Genomic DNA, 20,092 nt, shown 5'->3' on the forward strand with positions numbered 1-20,092 from the left:
CGTTGCAGTAGCGTCTGTTCAGCCCTTTTCTTTTCCGTCGCGGAGTCGCCGAATCGCTCTTTGATTTCCGAAACAAATCTTCCCCATGTTTTGAACGTTTCCTCGTGGTTGTTGAACCACAACAACGCAGTATCCGTTAGAAAGAACACGACGTTCGAAAGCTGAGAAGTGCTGTTCCACTTGTTGGCGGCACTCACTCGGTGATAATAGATGAGCCATTCGTCGACGTCTTTGTCCGATCCTCCCGCGATGGGATGCGCATCTCTCAGTTACAGAACAGGAATGGGCCGTTGTTCGTCTGCGTCGGGGGACATATTCAGCTCCGGTGGATTTGGTGGGAGTCCAGCAAGGCGATGGCTCCGTCGAAGAACTTGTGGTTCAGCCTCCGTCTTCGGGTGTCGATTACCCCGCACCTCCACCACGACTGTTACGAAGAGTTGCGAAGAAATGGTTTTATTTACAGGAGATGGACGATGGGGGGATCGTAGCGCAGCCCGGCCTCACAAACTCCTCGTTCTCTTCGTCTTCCCTCTTTTTGTCTGCGCCTTTTGTATCTGTTACATTTAATGAAGTAGGTAAGATCAGCAATTTGCTTTGTTATATCCAAGTCGTTATATTGAAGTTCGGCTTTTTATGCAAATATGTACAGTCGCCGATCGATTTTTCTTATGAGGAAAAGGGGCCATGGCATTTTCTGAATTATCGGGCAGTTCAGAAAAGAAAGTTTGAGTGAGAAAACAATTTAGTTTGATAAATTTGGGTGTCATCGACAAATGATATGGTTTCACGCCACATTGACAATATCTTCACATCAGCAGTAAGTATTAGGCGAAGCCAGCCCCACTTTTGCATGGACTACGCTCCCACAGCCGATAGTGTTGCCCGCACGAGGACGACGCTATCAGAAAAAGCGCCGGCAGTGGGGAGCGAATGCTTCAAGTACAAAGTACAGGCAAGGCGCAACACTGTGTTTGCAATTCAAAACAGAACTTCTGCTGTCTGCAGCATCATGACTAGCTTTGCCATGACTGGATATCCGAAATGGAAACACTTACCATAAAAACCGGAATATAGGTTGAAAATTTTTTCAAAAAAAGTGCGGCAAAAAGTCTACCCATGTCTTGTATACTGGTTTTTTACCGGTTTATATCACTTTTTTTTTTTCATTTTCTTCAAAATTTAGACTTCGTGGATGTTTCGCACTTTGTAAGCACAAGTGATGACGAAACTCGTTGCCCAGTTCATCACATGCAGTATACATTTTTATCGCATTGTTGAGGGGCCTGGGTTTCTCAGTATGTTGAACTTTCCCATGCCGGATGGCGCAGTGCCATTATGCATGACATTTTCCAGAGTGATCATGCGAGACCTGTAGAATGCAAGAAAGTGGTAAAACACAATGTCGTGATGGTTTTCTAAAGCGGAGTTCAGTCTCTCTCTGACTACCGATCGTAGGACCTCGCATGCTAATGAGTTGTGTGCGTCACTTGCCACATCATGGACAAGCAGTTTGTGCAGCATATGCACAAGCTGAAATGGGAGTCTCGTATCCCTGTCAGCTTTTGAATTTTCATCAAAAGCTTCCTTGAAAAGTGGGAGATCCCGGCTCAAAGCCAAGTGCCAATTTATGTGGTTGTAGACAACGGCAGAAATTTTTTCTCTGGTGATGCGGTCATCTTGGCAAGGCATGCAGTGTTTTGGCCACACCCTTCAGCTTCGCATTAGTGATGTGAAGTGAGATATGAAAGGGTTCGTGCTGGTACAAGACATGCGCCACTGCCTGATCACACCTTTTTGAAATATAGAGAGATGCACTTAAATCTGCTTGAGGTCATTCAGGACGTTCCAACTCGCTGGAACAGGGAGCATGCGATGATGTCCAGGCTGCTGATGTTTCTGGGGCCTATTACTCTGGCAGTGGCAGAATCTAGCACTGTTGAGAACTTGACCATGTCTGAATGGAACCTTTAACTGCTACAAAGAAGGTTATGCAATCACTTGACCAGGCCTTAACCGAACTGTCAGGTGATGGCTACCTCACATACCATCAGGTCATCCCCCTTCCATAATACATGAGGGTTGCACTTCCACAGCATTGAGATCAGAGTATGTCTTTCCTCCAGTATGCAGCCACGGGCAGCTAAAAATGTACTCCCAAGTGGTGGTGGCCAATTTTTACAAGCTTTTTCAAGTCTGTTTTCTCTAACAAAAAAAAAAAGCTTTCCAGAGGCGAGTTGAGTCCCAAACCCTGCCCTATTACATAAAAACCTGAAACACTTTGTTCACATGTGCGCTCGTTCGGGTTCACATCGTGACACATTGCAATTTGCTTCTGGTATGGAGCCTACAAAGTGAAACTTGTTGAGATGATCAGCTCAAAGGTCTTTCAGAAAGTTGCTTCTGCAGCAATCAGTATGCGCTGACCCGTCATGGTAACGAATTCTGGCAGAGGGGCCCAACACAATGCAAGGCCCACAGCTGGCCTCGTCTTTAAAGCTCGCCCAATTAGCAGCGTGCATGAATGGAGAAATGGTGACATTTACTGATAATGACTATGCGTTGCTTGACATTGACTCTTGCCTTTTGAGTGCTGCCGGGGCAGAAAGCTGTGCTTTCGAACTGTGGTGTTGAACGTTTAGCCATTAGAAAACACAATGTACCCAGAAATCGCCTGCACTTAAACATTCAAAATAGCAATGCTGGTTGTTGCTGTCACATGCAATGATGGCAGTATTGTTTGATGCAATGTCCCATTCAGTTTTGCCAGAATGCTAGCCAGTGCAGGGGTTACGCAGCATTGATGATCATTAGCTTTACATTGCCAAAGAAGCTACACAGCAGGCCACAAAAGAGGTCCAGAAGGTAGGAGGGCAAACTGGGAAAAGAAAGCGATTCTGGTGGTGAATGTCGGGGTGGTTTGTTCAATGAGCCCATAAATTTGTTTTTCTTGGATTTATTGTGGACCCAAGAGAGTGCCCTGCAATCGTGGTATGTATGAAATGCTGCAAAAGGCTACCTCTGTGCAAACTTTAAGCAGCAAAGAGCTAGTCGTGTTTGTAAACTCATGTATGCCTTTCGTTTCTTGTTATGCAACACTGAGTACTATATATGTGCATACATTTGCTTGTGCATATGTGGATGTATATAAGAGTACACTGTTAGTGCCAAGAAGCATGATAGCATGGCACTGCTTCTTTTTTTTTTTTTTAAGGGATGCGATGTGACGTCAGGTATTGTCCCACAGGAAGTGTACCCCTGTCACACAGATGGCGCTGCAGTCTGAATGTGCGGACTTCTAAAGAAGCCTGAACATCGCATGTATGAACATAGTTGACTACAGCATAGATCAAATAACGTAAGTCACCGGGATCATGAATTTCTGCACTATAAGCTGTGTTGCACTATAGCCAAGACATTTTTCAAAGGCTGGGCATGTGCAAAACATGTAGACCAAGTAGTCAGGTGTGTCCGGAAATCAAAGTATATGACTGGTCAGTATGCCTGCACTTTCGTTCGTGCAGTGGTTTGACTGTGCACCAAATTACGACGTTGGCCATCGACTCTCATTGTGACAGTGCTCGTTAGGCCTAGCTGGTGGGGGTGTCAGGTGACATGTCATCACGGGAACCTTGCTTACCACATATGCGCATACCTGTAGACGAGTAAGCAAATCTGGCGCAAGATGGCACACACAGGCTGCACAGATGGAAGCACGCGTGGAGCGAGTTTTGTGTGCAATCAATCCGTTGGCAGCTACCACGACCGCATATAGCAGAAGTTTTGTGCCTGCACATACTGGTAAGGACGGCAGAAGCTTCTGTGCGGACAATTCCTGACTGATGAATTTGCAACAGTTTAATCTGACAGCATCGGGGAGTCAAGTTTGCACACGTAATATTGTAGCACTCTTCAATGAAGCACACTAAACAAACTGGTTTATTGTGGGCAAGCTTGTGCCTGGAAACTCAATATTAAGCATTCACACACTTTAAAAAAAAGATTTAACAGGAGCCTATTCCACGGTCAACCGCGTCTCTCCGCCGAATGCACTTTTCACTCGCCCCGAAGGCCAAGAGCTACGCCGTGGCTTCTTATTGGATGGCAGCCTCAGGCGCTGCCGTGTGCGCCTGCACAGGAGACACGCGCTGTATCGCCATGCGCGAGGCGTTGCTGGCGCTCTTCTAATGCCGATGCGACGAGTAATGGGTTTTAGCGATGAGGTGCTTGGAAAGGTACCTCACGAGAGTGCTCGTAACTGGCATGTGGAGAGTTCTCTGCGGCAATATCTTCACTTAACAACACGCATTGCAGTGGGCAAATGAGGAACGCACTTGTGGCCTCAATCAAGCTTTTTCGTGGTGCTGGAGTTATATAAAACAACAAATTGATTTTACCGTGGAAAGCCATCTATCCTGCCTGCCCAATAATTCAGACATTTTTGCGACTCCATCCATGTTGGGAAAGATAAGTCAGGGACTGTATTTACTTCATGCACGCAAAGTGAAGAGCCAAAGAGTGACAATGTGCACGCATTCATTGTGAACTGCACGTGACCGACATGTGGCCGGAGCAAAGGGCTTCTCTGTCACCTAGGCAACCTCTGCGTTCCCACTGAGCTCTCGCACCCCCTCCTCTGTTCCTTCTCCCCACACCTTCCCCTCTGCATTGCCCTCCCCTCCGCCGGTGCGCCTTGTTGAGAAATGCGCTTGCCACTTCTGCTTGTCTGCTGGATCTTCTGGAAGCCACATTATATTATAACCAGTATTTTATTTGTTTGTTTGTTTGTTTGTACCTCAAATGCCCCTGGTGTGGGGTTTTCCATGAGGGGTGGGTGCAGCTCATAGTGCAGCTGCGCTGTGATCTGTACACATCTACATTGAGTTCCACGGGAAGATAAATGGATGGCAGGAAAGACTGAATTACATGTGATACTGCCCTATAAGTAACATTACAAGTAGTCCAAGTTATCTAACACATACTACATAGGATTACTTGAATTTTTGCTGTTGCATCTCTTCATATCCTAACTAAACGTTCTGCTGCCCCTTAACTACCCTCTGAAAACGTGTAATGTCTGCTTACTAGTGCATTATCATTAAAGCAAGGTTCAGTCTGTTCAGAAATGCTCGCATTTTAATCCCAGGTTTTTAGTACTTATACCTTGTACGTCGTGTGAATGCCTTTTCCTTTTCTTGTTCTGTTTTTGTGACAGGCCTCAGTGACTTCCTGCCGGTACTGAACGATTCATTGCCAAGCTCCGAGATGGGGAACAGCTCTGTGACGAGGTTGTCAGTGCGATCAGTACCTCAGGAGAAGAGCCAGGCAGCAGGTCAGTGCTTGCAGCTGGGGCTGCTCTCCGTGCGGTGATGTAATACTGACACATGTACATTGTTTACCTTCCCATTTCCCAGTTAGTGTTTTTGCTATCGAGATAGTACTGTTACAATGTTATCGCTTCATGCAAGATGCACCTACATGTATCTGAAATTTCATTAATGTTGTTGTCAATTCTATAGTGGGATAATCTAAGTTGAATGCTCCAATCAAGATAGAAGTTTGCAGGAAGATGAAGCCTTGAAGTGTGATCAGTAGTACCGAAACAGTTGCTGCCCTGCTGAAGACAAATCCCCTTGCCGAAACGTTCTGTTCAGTGACATTCCTGGTTCAACTACTGCTCACCATTAGATTAGTGCTGCGGTGTGTAATACATTACTGCGTTATGGCAGTAATGAAATGGTGAACTTGGATCAAAATTTCAGGGCTTTCTTTCTTCATTTTATTTTTTGGCAATCCTTAGGCCTCCCTGTATCTCACGGTGACATATTTGGAAGAAATGCGGAGCAGAATTTGGGAAAGTTGCACTTTATTTTCTTGGAAATTGGGAAGAAAATTGGGCTTCAGCAGTTGCTATCACACCATTGATCATGCGAGTGTGGCTTTTCGTTGATGCAGTGTCGCCATTTTGGTATAGTTGTAAGCATGAGAGGTCAGATTCAGACAGCTGCAGCGCTATATTTTTCCATGCAAAAAAAAAAAAGGCGAGTGCGAATATAAAATAAACTAGTGTCACGATTCGTTACTGCTTTCTTTCTTTCTTTCTTTATTGATGTATTTAAGACAATGAACAGATTGTCTTAGGGGACACGGCTAAAGGCAAACATTTGCCTGACTAGGCCGTGTCACCCGTACATTGGCAGCAAAATAGCAGTGGCAGGCTTTGGAGGTCACACATGAAATTAAAGTAGTATGCATTTTCCTACACTTTAGTACACAATTCGCGTAAGAAAAAAAAAAAGGTTAAAGTTTACAGTTTTCTAATCACTTGAAGCACAACAAGAAAAAAAAAATTGTCCGAAATTTTCTATACCTGTAGTTGAACATTTCTATTAGTCTTCGGATAGTAACAATTCTTTTACCGTTTTCTTAAAGCTTTGCTTTGAAATTCCAGAATTTAGCAGGTCCAATACCAAGGGGTGGTCGTTTAGAAGGTTGGGAAGTTGAACTGCTAGTTTTTGATCTCCGTATTTTGTTCTGCAACATGGTTTTTCTGTCAGTTTTTCTGAGGTTATAGCTTGTCAATCTGTCATGGTATTTGCAGTCACTGCAAATACTAGTCACTGCAGTCATGTGGTGTGCAGGGAATGCTCCTATTGGCTGATGTGAATTGGTATCACAGGCGTGCTTGTTTCACGGATACTTTGACAGCAGCGAGCTGTGCACTTCACTTCTTCCAAGACCAACATTTCAAGATCTGCCCAGTTATCTTGTTTTTTTTTTTTTCATTGCTGTGTCCTAGCTGCTGCATGATGGTGATAAGGACATTATTTATGCAAGGGTGTCATGCACTTATCTGTGCGGCGGCAAAGGTACTTCGTATTGTACAATATGATGGATTAAAAGGTCGAAAAGGTTGAATTGCCATCGAACACCAAAAATGATATAAGGCATTGAACACAGAGATAAGACTACCCATGGAAGCAAATGCCACCAATCTTGCAGACGTGGCTAGGCTGGGTCGCATGTGATTTTCAGTTCCTGATAAAGTTGCAATATGCTTGAAAAAAGGCAGACAAGTTGTACGATACTGCAAAAAAAAAAAAAAAGGCGCTTTTTTCTTGGGCGAGTAGGGAAGTCAAGGCAGTGTGACATTGGTTGCTCTGGCGAAGAGAATGAGACCAGCACACCAGCGTGGCTGTGCTACCGGCCTCACAGCGGCCAGTGTCTTGTGCTACTGGTGCGCGGGGGGCCTCAAAGTGGATTAGCCAGTCTGCTCAGCAGTGGAGTATTACGGGAGGTTCCAACACAATGGAACTCGAAATTTGCGATGCTCAGATCCATATTCCAAGAATTTGAAGAAATAAAAGCGCTGCTTGAAAAACAAGGGATCCCTGCTGCCACAGAAGCGATTAACAAGAATATGCTGAGGGGTCTGATCACCTTTTTTGGAGGCATTTAAAAAAGCTTCACCTGTACTTGAGGCTGACAAATGTCCACAATAGTCAACATCTGGCGCTACAGGCACTGCTTGCCCGGGATTTTGCGGCAACTCAGTTGTTTGTATCATCCATCACGGTGGGAAAAGTGTTCAGAACATTTGAAATTTAGCATGCTGTAAGCTAATTCACGTGGGCTGGGACTTCTGCAAATTTATCATCCTGAAATTCATATCGGGCATGATTGTATCACCGAGATTCTACTGTATACACTTGAACCTTGTTATAATGAGACACAATAGAACAAAGTAAATGCAATCCCCCTTGATATACCCCCAGAGATCCATCTATTTAAAAGTTCAGTTTTAATGAATATATCTCTACCGATGGATATAACAAACCAGTTGTCTCCAAAACCAAAAAAATACAGACTCTTGCAGAATTGAGCTTATTGTGTTCCGCCTGGTTCTGCATCGTCCAGTGCGGCAGTTAAAAGTTTTCTGTGCCAAATATGCTGTCAAGCAACACTGGTATTTCTCACCGCTGCACGTAGCTGGGCAGAAACAGCATCTATTTCTGATCTTATTGCACATCTTTCCCAGTTGGTGAAACTAGGGAGATCCTCTGAATTTGCAATCTCTGAGGACATTCCTAGCTGCGCCGCACCATGTGTCAATGATGATGCTTGCCCGTGGGCTGCTAAAAGCCAGTGCCTCCACTTCTCTCTCACTGTGGCATGCCATGCTGTACTGAAACAGCTAGGCATGAGCTCCGAGATTGCGTAAAACCAGCACGAACCGGCCAAGCCAAGCTGGTACACTCGCACAGTGAAGCTGCAGCAGCTACGGAGCCACAAGACACCGGCAGATCAGATAGTTTCGCTTTCACAGGTTGAACACATCCACTCGTACATCCACATTACTGGCTGTGGGCCAAGCTCTGCTGGCCGTATACTTGGACGCCTTTGCGAAATCTTGAAAGTGAAACTATCTCAGAACGTCGTTGAGGTCGCCCAAGAATACTGCGCCAGCTGCGTAGTCGACACGTCACGTTGTGTGCCACGTGCTGCTCAAATGCAATGGTTGTCGTTCACAATGCAGCTTGCTAGCTGGGCCCTTTGACCGTGTCATCATTTCGCCAGTTTTACGACAACATGGGCGAGTCAAGTGGAAAGTGGAAGCAAAAGATCACATTGAATCATGAGGATGCTATTGTAACGGCTGCCGCGCCAGGTGCTAAAAAGTTTCATGTTGCAGGCGTAGAGTCTACTGCTGTTACTTTATTGAATTTTCATTGTACACCCGACCTCGTACCTGTTCGGAGGGCCATAGAGCCATAGTCTCCTTTGCATGTTTAACGTTGTGCGTGCCATTGGACGTACACTGCAGTAAAGGGCAACATTCAGTATAACCAAGTAATGGATGTAACAAATCACTTCCTCTCCAACTTTGTTATAATGAGGTTCAAGTGCATTGTGGTTAAAAAAGATATTACATGGTGTACTTCGAGAAACCTATTGGATGCAAAGTGAATGTATCACTTTCCACACAGAACTCACTTTATTCCCTTGCATCTCGGGCATGTACAGTTACACCTCATTATGATGAAGCCGGTAACATCAGCACTTTACTTAGGAATCTTGAAATTTCATTGTATTGAAATTCAACCTTTTATGCAATTTAGTGCAGTCACTGATTGACATTCCTTGCACAGAACAAGCTGTAAAATTTCTGTCTTATCGTCCAGTTGGAAAAAACTTAATGTGAATAAAAAGAACATTTTGTTGAATTTAAGAGTTGCTAAACAAAAACATGGTTTCATGCCATGGTGACGGTATCTTCACAGCGGTACAATGGGAAGCCTTGAAAATTTTACAGCTTATTCCGTGCAAGAGATATGTCAGTGACTGCACTTAAATGCCAACTGCAACAAAATTTCACTTGGGCTAAATTGACTAAAATGCCTAGCGTATACTCTCAAAGTAATCTTGGCAAAGCCACAGGGCTGGTAATTGCCTAATTTTGTTGTTAGCAGCTATTAAATAGCACCCATGCAGACGACGCATGCACCTGGCGGCAAAGCGGTGGCGATGCGGATATGGCAAATATTGAAGAACCGTACGCAGCTGTTGATCTCTCAGTTGCGCCATATTGCACCTAGACAGCCAGGCGCATTGCTCGCTCATCGTTTGCAAGTTGACGGGCGTCTCTCTTGGTGTGCTCTCTCTGTTGCACTCGTGATTTGAGCTGTTGTAAAAACGCCGATGCATTGCGTGGCTGTCGGGTGCTCGAACACGTACTCGAACACGAGGGATGGCTGTGCACTACACAACAATGAGTAGAGGAAGGCCGAACACATCTTTCCTGTCCCAGCTTTCAGAGCGAAGGCGTGCAGCAGGCAGCGATGCAGACCAGCCAACGTGCAAAAAGTGTGTAAACTGCAGCTGACAAAGCTACACAAGCTGCATTTCAACGGCGCAGTCAGTTACCCATCAAGATCTGCTTGGCAAATGCTTTGTCAGTGCGACTGTAAGTACTATATGTCTGATGCGATGGTGCACAAAAACCAAACCTAGTGTTCTCAAGCACTTAATAAAGCGGAAATCGGACATCCACCTGTTCGTAGCAATTGCTACAAAGGAAACCCATACAGGTTCCTTGAAAAAAAAGCCCCGCAGTTGAAGAAAAATTCGTCCCAGGATGAATTTTTCAACTGCGGGGATTTTCTTTCAAGGAACCTGTATGGGTTTCCTTTGTAGCAATTCCTACGAACAGGTGGATGTCAGATTTCCCCTTTATTAAGTGCTTCTCTCCACCTTGCGGGTTTCCGCAGACTTATTACTTCAAACTGTTCCCAAGCACGTTCGTCTCGAGCTCGCGCCTTCAGGTTGCCATACTAGTTTCTTACTACACCGATATTGTCCCTCTGTCCGATGAAAAAGAGCTGCCCCACACCATAAGGTGAAGCGTCACGTTTGAGAAATAATTTTCTTGCAGGGTTGAAGTGAGTTAGCACAGCTGCAGAACACAGTGTCTTTAGCCATCTGTATTGCCTCATCTTCGTGCCCTTTCCATGACCATTTTGATTTATTTCTAATAGATGGTACAGGGACAGATTTGGCAAGAATTTGTTATAGAATGTCAGCCTGCCCAAGAAAGACTGCAGCTCTGCAACATTCAGAGGAGCCGGAGCCAGCCTAATTTCCTCATTGTTCTTGTCTGTTGGGTGCAACGCTGCCGCGTCAGTTCTAGGGCCTAGATACATAACTGCCGCTTCACCTAGCCAGCACTTCTCTGAGCCAAGCTTGAGGCCTAGAAGAGTTGACTGTTGGGCTAGTTGGTCGTCCATATTTGAAGTAGTAGCTTAGCGCAAATAAAACCAGCGCTTGTCCTTGTCTGTCTTCCTTGTGTCCGTGGTTTTATTTGCGCCAAGCTACTACTTCAAGCTTGAGGCCATACTGTCTAAAGTGCCACAGGACCACTTGCAGATTAGCACTGGGGTTATCTTTCGTTTCTGCTATTAAGTCATCATCCAAGTATGCTTGCACCCCTGAAAGGCCTTGCAGGACATATCCAATGGTCCTTTGAAAAATCGCAGGTGCCAATGCAATCCTGAACAGCAGCCGATTATAACAAGAGCCCTTTGTTACTGTTCATGATGGCCAATTTACGCAATCCTTCATATAGTGCAATTTGTTTGTATGCATCACAGTAATCCAAGATGCTGAATTGCTGCTCTCCACATAGAGTAGCAAAGATGTCGTTGACTACAGGCAGAGAGTACTGTTCTATTTCTCACACAGGGTTCAGAGTTGCTTTAAAATCTCCACAGATATGAACTATGAGATGCAATGTGAAGGAGTGGCACCCCTTGAGTAGCAAGCTTCTGCAATAACCACGGCCTTGCAAGCTGGGGCCTTCACAGTCAAACACCTTGTGATTACAATAAGCTCGTGTTTACCCATAGGAAGCTTCATTTCCAGAACTCCCAAGACTGGTAACTTTCCTAGATAGCATGAGCGTCACCATAACTTTACTGAGTGGCAGCCACTGATGACGATAGGCCTCATACATTGCTCTTGGCACTATGCACACAGGCGAACCTCTATCTACTGCCATCTTCAAGGTGATTCCGTTCCATGCTTTTGTATCTCTGGAACAAGGGAGTAATTCGTCATTGGACTATATTTGCAATGTGCTGCTGTCAATATCTTCAGCTTCATCTGAACAATCGGCTGTTGGCGCCAAGGTTTGGTTGTTTACTGTTACCCGAGAACATACAAGCGCCAAGTGGCCTTGTCTCCCGCATTTGTAACACCGGTGTCTTCACAGTGAGCATACAATGGCTTTGTGACCACGTCTAACACAGCTTGTTGTGATAAGCTGCTTTCTTCATTCCTAATATCACATGGTTCATATTTCTGCTTTACCTTGAGGATGCTGATGGCATTACTTTGCCTTTCCATCTGTCGCGAACTGAGTTCTGCACTTTCTGCTGCCACAGCAAGTGCTTTGGCTTCTGAAAGGATCATATCGTTGGCTAGCAGCTGTTTCTGCAGATTTTTCAGCTGCACTCCTCAAACGATGCTATCCCTGAGCATTACAGTTGAACCTCGCAATAATGTAATTGGTGGGGAACACGAAAAAATTCATTTTTGCGAGAATTTTGTTTTTGTGAAATGGGACAGTACAGATAGGCAGTACGTTGCAGAACGAAACTTTACTGTCAAACATCTGTTAGCTTAGTTTGGCAAGCTAACTCGAGGATATAGAACTGCATTGCCAACAGTACAAAAAGTGTGCTGCATGCGTCGGTCATCGGTGGCACCACTGCCGTGCAGCAGTACTCTGTCAACTGGTTTCTGAGATACGGTCGCTTTTGCAATATTTTGCATTACTCGGCACTGGATGCAGAGCAACAGCACTCCAAGCATGCAGCAACATTTCTACAGCGCACACTGTCTCCTGTAGGTGCCGACGCGTCCGGTGCTGAGTGCGAAAGTGATCGTATCTCGTATATCTGAAGGCAGTCGGTCGAGATTATGGCCACTTCTCATATATTTACGTACGACGCTAAACCCGCACATGATGCCTGTCTGGTTGCACCAAAACCAGCGTTCTTGAAGCAAGGAATGCGTCTTCCCGGGTGACCGCTCAATCACGGCCCAGTGCGTGGCACTCCATGCTGCAACCGCCACCCCAAGCGCCATAAACAATTTCAAGTTGGTGGGATGTGGATTTCCTTGTTTTCGCAGCATTTTTCTTGTTGTGGCGCACATTACGCACTACATATGCAAAAACCATCGTCGCATCTCGGTAGCAACATGTTGCTGCTTCAAACCGGGCCATCAACAAACAAGATGGCGGTCATGACGTGTTCTGGTGTGATCACTTCTGGCGCTTGGTTGTTTTCATAAACAAAAATGACGGTGCATGCAAGTGTAATGTCGTGGTATAATATGCAATTTTAGTGCTAAGCAATCGCATTTGAGCGCATTTTGGAGCCTGCTAGCCTTGGCGAGTAGCTGATATGTGGGGTTACGTTCTGGAAAATTTCGTTGATGCGGGATTGTAGCACAGCAACAGTTCATTGTCGACAGGTACGAAATGCATTGAATCCTACGGGGGTTCACCGGGGATGCGAAAATATTTTATTGTTGCGAGAATATCATATTCATGGGATTTTCTTAATGCGGGTTTCTGCTGTGTTTCCAACATGGATGAAAAATTGCAGCTATGGGCTAGCCTTCAGATCTTGACAGTAAATGCCTGTACTGATTCTCCTTCCTATGGGTTTCAATGAAAAACACGTTCTGCTCTCTCGTTCGGTGATGGCTCCTAGTGCTCATTCAGAGTTGAGACAACTTCTTGATATGTAAAGGAGTTAGGCTTTTTCGGTGGAACTCTACTGCATAGGACCTCGACAGTACTCAATTGTAACGCTGCAACCAACAAGGCCTTTTTCTTGGCATCATGCTTAATGTTTGCTTCAAAGGATGCGTCAACTCTTATGAGGTATGCTTGCCACTTGTCTGAGTCTTCTTGGAAATTCGGGAGCTTGTAGGCCATAGCTGAAAGTGGGCCAGTGGGCAGCTACATCCCATGGCTGGTATGTGGAAGTAGTTGTGCCTGGGTAGAGATCCCCACCACCACTGTTAACTCCAGACTGGGTGGTGGCAATGCCACGCCAATAATCACAGGACAGCAGTACTATGCAGAAGACCAGAGTTTATTTCCTGCTCGAGAATTTAAAGAAAATGCAAAAGGGAGAAGGTAGAGTGATAAGAATAGAAGAGGCGAGAGCACCCACGCGTACTCAGGGTGTCTGGTGTGTCGGTGAATTTGGCATTGCAGCACCTTCTTTGTCTTGTCAATTGTCAATCAATCCACTTAGGGTCAGATTGAAAATACTTGTTGCTCTCCCTTTCAGCCGCACTTCCAGGGTTGCCCCACGTGAATGGCACCGAGGGTCCAACGCACAATGGTGGCCCAACAAACCGGGATGCTTCTTCAGCATCGAGCAACTCCGTGCCATCAATGCCGGTAGAGCCCTCACAAAACATACAGGCGGGGGGCTCACCTGTGATAGTGAGTTACTCTCGTGACCTTTTCAGTTTTGCCGTTACGGTCGTGGTATGCATGCAGAGTGATGTGATGTGTTTGTTTTTTGCTGTTTCTTGGTAGCAGTGGCAGGTGAAGCGAGAGCAGCAGTTGGGTTCCAACGTACAGGAGAGGGGTGCACGCCACTGATTTGTATATTTAAGCAAGTGCATATCAATGATGCAGGACATCTTCAGAAAATGAACGCAGCACGCACTGTACGTGCTGTCTAATACAAGCTGTGGGCACGCTGCGGTAGCTCAGTGGCTATGGTGTTGCACTGCCAAGCTCAAGTATGCGAGTTTGTGGCCACAGCGGCTGCATGGAAATCGGGACGGAATGCAAGATGCTTGTGTGCGCACGTTTCACAACTCGAAGTAGTCAAAATTAACCCAGGGTCTTCCACTACGACGTGCCTCATGATTACACGGTGGCTTTGACATGCGAAACCCCCAAATTTAATTTTGTTTTGCAAGCTACTGTGCAATGTGAAGGGAGTCTCAAAAAGAAAACAAATGCGGACTAGCTTCATGGAGCTCTTCGTAATTATACAATGGTGGGAATCCTGCTGCAATTGCTTCAACCTGCTACATTTCATTATAGCTATGTTCATGCCACAAATGAGAGAAACTGCTCCAAAGCTGCTCCAAGATGAGCCGCACCGCACAATCTCGGAAGCCACTGTGGAAAAAGTTGTGGTGAAAGTCAGGTGGCAGTCACCACGTCCCTATGCTAAGAGCGGTGTCGCATTTTCTACCATTCATTAAGCTAAATAAGCTAAACAGTCACTGGTCTAATCCAATCCAGTGCGCCCTCACGCATGCTTGTAGTCTGCCACTAAAAAATTGTATGCGTCATATTTGCGGATGTGCGTGGATGAAATTCTGTCAGGCCTACTTTTGCGCACTCTGCTCATTCTGCTGATGGCAACTCTTGCATAAGTAATTTCATCCTGGTGGCGTGGCCTTGGTAGGAGAGGTGTTCCTCAACCGACGGCACACACTTCATGCATTTGGCACGGTGGCTGTGTCATGGCACTCGGCAAATGGAAGCTTGCCACCTTGCATGTTATTAGCTACCATGCTGTGTTGCACACACTTGTTTGTGCTCGTATTGCAGTGGATTTGTAGCTAGGCCATCTTACTAGTTAGCCGACTTTAGGCCTAAATTAAAATTGCTTAAAGAACCATCCTGTGCACCGCATGGCTGTATTACTGCGAGCATTTTGTGCCTTTTTGTGACTTGCTTTGTTGCTGTGAATGCGCAATTGTTTCTGTGCTGAGCAGGCAGGTTTACTCATTGTGGTTGCGTGATGGTTGAAATTTGTTCGTGAGTGATCACATATGTGGATTATCTTCCTCGGGAACATTCGCATAGCACCATTTTTGATATGCAATGAGAAGTGCCCACTGATAACCATTCAGAATCATAAGTGAGTGCTACAAAAGCTGCTCTAAAATGCTCTTGCCAATTCCCATCACTGATTATATTGCTGTGTATTCTTACTAGGAGGGTGTACTAGGTAGACACTCCGAGCTGACACCATTACAAGATGTCTTGCGGCTTTGATGTGACAGTTGTACCGACTGTTCTCATGCTTTTCTTGTGAAATTACAAAATCTCTTCATAACAGACAACAAACTTTGAGGTTTGATTCCTCTTCGGGGAAAAAAATAATGACCAGAGAAACAATTGAAATGCTTCAAACTACATTTATGGAAGGGGCACTGAGCTGTACATCAGTTTTTGTGCTGTTTGGGTAGTTTCATCATTCTCACTTTGGCCGACCTTGAACCAGTCATACCTACAAGATTGCCAAAAAGGTTTGGTAAAAAAGCTTCGACATTTCTACATGGACAAGATTTCAAGAGCTGCTGCATGCGTTTCAACTCGTGAATGGATTATGGATTTTGGGTGTGGAATTGGCCATGAGACGTGTTGTCACAACGCTTGTTTGCTGCCTGCTCACAGAGGACAAAAAGCAAAAAAAAATCAAGCTTGTTTGATATTGTTATGATTTGAAAAATCGCTTTGAAAGAGACTTGAAAGGGATTGGCCAACATTCCCCGTGCACCTTATTTAGTGGACCACACTCCGTGCCATTTCTTTCTTGATTTTTTAAAGATGAAAAGTTAATAAAGATTTCCCACTGCACACAAGGTGAATATCACTTTGTAGGCCCACTCAGCAGCATGAAGCTTTAGGAGCTCTAGAGTTGGTTCAAACTGGGGGAGAAAAGGTTGGCTAAGTATATTGTCTTTGTCGCGGAGGATCTTGAAGGGAAACAAGTCCTTTTCATCCTAACTTGGGATATATATGTACTTTGCTGCTTACTTGATCTGCATGATGAAACTTCAAGGCACTGCCTTGCATACATTCTTCTTTAAATTAAAAAGTCATGAACTCTGCTCATGTGAATAGTCATTAATATTTATTGCAATACAAATGCTTCAGTGAAAAGTGCAAAATGTTTCGAGAGATTTGTAAATGTTCAACAAATATTATTTCACATAAACACATAAAAAGAAGCGATGCCGCAAAACACAAATGCCAGCACCACTCGAGAGCAATGCAAATGCTATGTAAAAAATAAGCTACATGGTGTCCTAAAGGAGCCAGAGAATTAACGCAAGTTTCAAGAACCTTTACAGATTTTAACGTGGCCAAAGTACAAAAAAGTACATTTAAACACACAAGGTCACACTGACATACCAGCACTGGGTCTCCAGCGCAAAATTAAGGAAAATTAAACTCTGTCCTTCATTTATTTCTTGTAATAATCGACCTGTTTTGTGAAATCAACAAAAGCTGTATTTGCTGAAAACTTTTATCAGCCAAATAATTCTGCTAGCAAATCAAGCCACCCGGTTCCCCAAATTCTTCTTGGTCGGTGTACTGCTGATGAACTATGCCGTTCTAATTGCAGGGAGGCCCTGCCCCTTGCTGCTGCCCATGACGGTGTTTATCTTTGCAGGACGTCGAGAGGCAGCCCTACGATCCCACACTGGCCGCTCGCATGAGCCTTCTGGAAAACATGATGGAAAACCACACACGCAACACAGAAAGCCTGTTGGCCGAGCAGACGCGCCACATTGATGCACACCTGCGTCACATCCACATCCAAGTGACCCTGATGGAGCACTCGTTCATGGTTGGTGTAAACTCCTCCCCTTTTCTTCCTCTTGAATAGCACTTCACCAGGTTCGAGCATTGCAAACTGTCAAGTTCAGTGCTTAAAGTGGCCAAGTGGGCACTGTGTCTGCAAAGTGGGAAAATGACTGCGTGATGAAGAAAGTTCAAATTTCAAACGGGAAGCCTTGCGTCCTTCCTCTCGAGGGAGCTGAACTTTGAGTGAGAGTCAAGGTCGTGAGCACACATGCCTCTGCATAAAACGCACTACTTGCGATATCACTGACCATGACAAGTAACTTTGGTTAGCCATCCATTGCAGAATGCGGGCACTGGAAATAGGCCGTGCGTCAAAAAGGAAGAGAAGACAAAAAGAAAAAAAGAGGCAGGGCTTGTCACATGAACCTGACGCGGTCCCTCGGATCCTGAATAGAAAAAAGGCTGGGAAGGAACGTTGCTTGTGGACACTAGTCCAGGCAAAGGGGGCGAGTGTTGGGATTATAAGCAGTACAGTTCAGTTTCTTCTACTTATCCCACAACTGACCAATTTCAAAAATTCTTTAGTAGGTAAAATGCTTCTTATGCAGTATGACACAAGTTCCAATGTATAACCAAAATTTGCAATAGGGCCTGGTGAGACTAGAAAGACCGACATGCAGCTGAAGATTTCCTTCTTTTGTTTGCACCATTCATGAACAGAGGTTTCGGGCACGCAAGAAGGACCCAGCATAGCTATCTTCAGCATGCGAAATCGAAATATGAGCTTTCATCACCCTAAAAACTGCAAAATATTGAGTTATCCAGCCTTGCGCCGATAACGTACAGTCGGCGTCGCCCTTGTGTAGAGTGCGGGAACAGAGGCTTCCAGGGTGCTCTAGAGCCAGCCAGCGACGTCTTAACGGTAGTTTCTTGACCAGTAGCTAGCGTTAGATGTAACTGGCTGCCTCTGCAGCGCCCCAGAGGCCGCCGCTCCCACGTCTTACACAAGGGCAATGCCAACCATACATTGCATCATCCGCATCACTGCGTGGCACAGTTCCGTTTTCACGGTACCTCCACACGGTAGCAGCCACAAGCGTGTCTAGCGAGCGCCTGTTCTCAGTGTTCGGTGCAGTTGTTACTAGCAGGAGAGCGTGTATACTTCTGGGGCACATTGATGAGCTCACTTTCCTCCATGACAGCACTCAGTGATTCAACTTGCAGCCATACATTCTGTTGAACAGCTGTATTGGACTGTTTTTTTTTTTTTTTTTCTTTTCCGAGGAACAACCATGTGGGACTACAGTAGTTGAGCAATAATTTTCTTTTTTGGCCATGTCTTGCAGTACATTTTTTGCGGTAATTTGACTTGGAAGAATTAGAAAATTATTCAATTTGATTTGCACTCAGTTTAATATTCAAATTCTTTTCGAATGCAAAAGTTTGCTATTAATGCAGCACTACTGCAAATACGTGGGTTGTAGTGGCTACACTATAATTATCTTTATACGTCTTGTCAGCAATAGTTGTATCATGAGCGTTCCCTAGGACCAGGTGAGAGGAAAGAAAAGAATGCTCAGTTTCTTGAACCTGGAGGGAAATCTGGCATCACTGGGTGATCTTTTTTTTTTATTGGACATTGTGCCACCATGGGAATGCTGGGAGTGGTTCTGGTTATGTTAACTCTGGCTTGGCCTCGCATGTAAAGCTTCCTTAGAATTAAATATAGGTAGTGTCTAAGACACGGCACCCATGATGTGTTTCCGGCCTTGAAATTGCTTCTGGTGCATGCAGCCCAAAGAGCATAGCCTTAGAGATTTTTTTTCTGTGGCTCAGAGGCAAGTCTCTGAGGTGTGGATTTGGACACAACATATTCAGGAAAAGTGTTTCTGCAGTCGTAATAGGGATATTCTAATAGTGAGATCCCCTAATTGAATATAAATATTCAAGAAAAGGTGGATTGACTTGAATACCAACTAATTTCTGATTTCTAAGCAAGGTGAATTGTAGTAATGGTTGTGTGGAGCGTATTTTAATTGGATACATGCAATGCCGTTTGTAACTGCACCTCTGGTCAACTAGAGATCTTGCGAGTGAGGAACTGAAAGGTTATCACATCTGACACAACCTTGACACTGACAGCAACGAAACAGGAATAATACACTAGATGTTGAAGGAGCAAGGTTGAACATAACTACAAGTATTGCGCTTAAATTTATAGGGATGCAAACATAGTGAGATAATGTCCAGATAATAGACTGTATTGATCCAGGCAATAGACTGTATGCTTGTCTTAGAAAGCTTGTTGCAAGGAGATTCGTGAAAAATTGCCCCCTTGCCTTATATAAGGTTTGTTCGATTCAGAAAAGGTGCACGGCACCTCAAACGAAAAAGTGCACGGGGTGCCGGGCTGCACCCACCCGCTGCAAGGTTCAAGGGTGCAGTGCACCGCGGCGGCACCATGCATTGCACCCTGTTCAATCGAGCACGGGGGTGCAGGGTGCGCTGCTGCACCTTGGGGAATCAAGGTTCTAGGTGCAGTGCACCGTGAATAGGTGCAGAAGGTGCAGAGAAACTTGGCTGAATCGAATAAACCTATAGTGGTCTTTGACACAATTTCTCCTGTCGTCTAGCCACTACGGAACAAGAATGAAAAAGATGTGGAGAAAGTATTGTCATTTATGTTGTTCCTGTTGCAAATGCACTAACATTGCAAATGGTGTGCAAACGTGCATTATTACTGTCTCGGAGTGCAGAATTACTAGGTCTTAGCTTGACTTTATTGTTGCATAGCATTATTGATTGGCCATTGCTGTAACAACCCTGCTTGCCCCCAACTGTACTTTGTGCAGTAAACCACAGTTGGTGACTTGCGATTTTAGTAACAAGACAGTGGTAATGTCAACTGAAATATATTCTGTTTTGCTGCGCATCTGTTTTATTCCTGCTCAT

At 45.0% G+C, this 20,092-nt stretch overlaps 1 protein-coding gene across 3 annotated transcripts in view; it reads left to right on the forward strand.

Moving 5' to 3' along the window:
* The window catches only part of LOC142592652 (protein NEDD1-like), a 137,605-nt gene that overhangs the window by 117,247 nt on the left and 266 nt on the right, over positions 1 to 20,092 (forward strand). For all 3 annotated transcript variants that reach the window (XM_075704214.1, XM_075704216.1, XM_075704215.1), the window contains 3 exons: positions 5,213 to 5,329; positions 13,863 to 14,020; positions 17,007 to 17,183. In XM_075704214.1, coding sequence (XP_075560329.1) covers positions 5,213 to 5,329; positions 13,863 to 14,020; positions 17,007 to 17,183 — 452 coding nt within the window. The remainder of the gene's footprint in view (positions 1 to 5,212; positions 5,330 to 13,862; positions 14,021 to 17,006; positions 17,184 to 20,092) is intronic.

Source organism: Dermacentor variabilis, chromosome 9, assembly GCF_050947875.1.
Source record: "Dermacentor variabilis isolate Ectoservices chromosome 9, ASM5094787v1, whole genome shotgun sequence".
NCBI lineage: Eukaryota > Metazoa > Arthropoda > Arachnida > Ixodida > Ixodidae > Dermacentor > Dermacentor variabilis.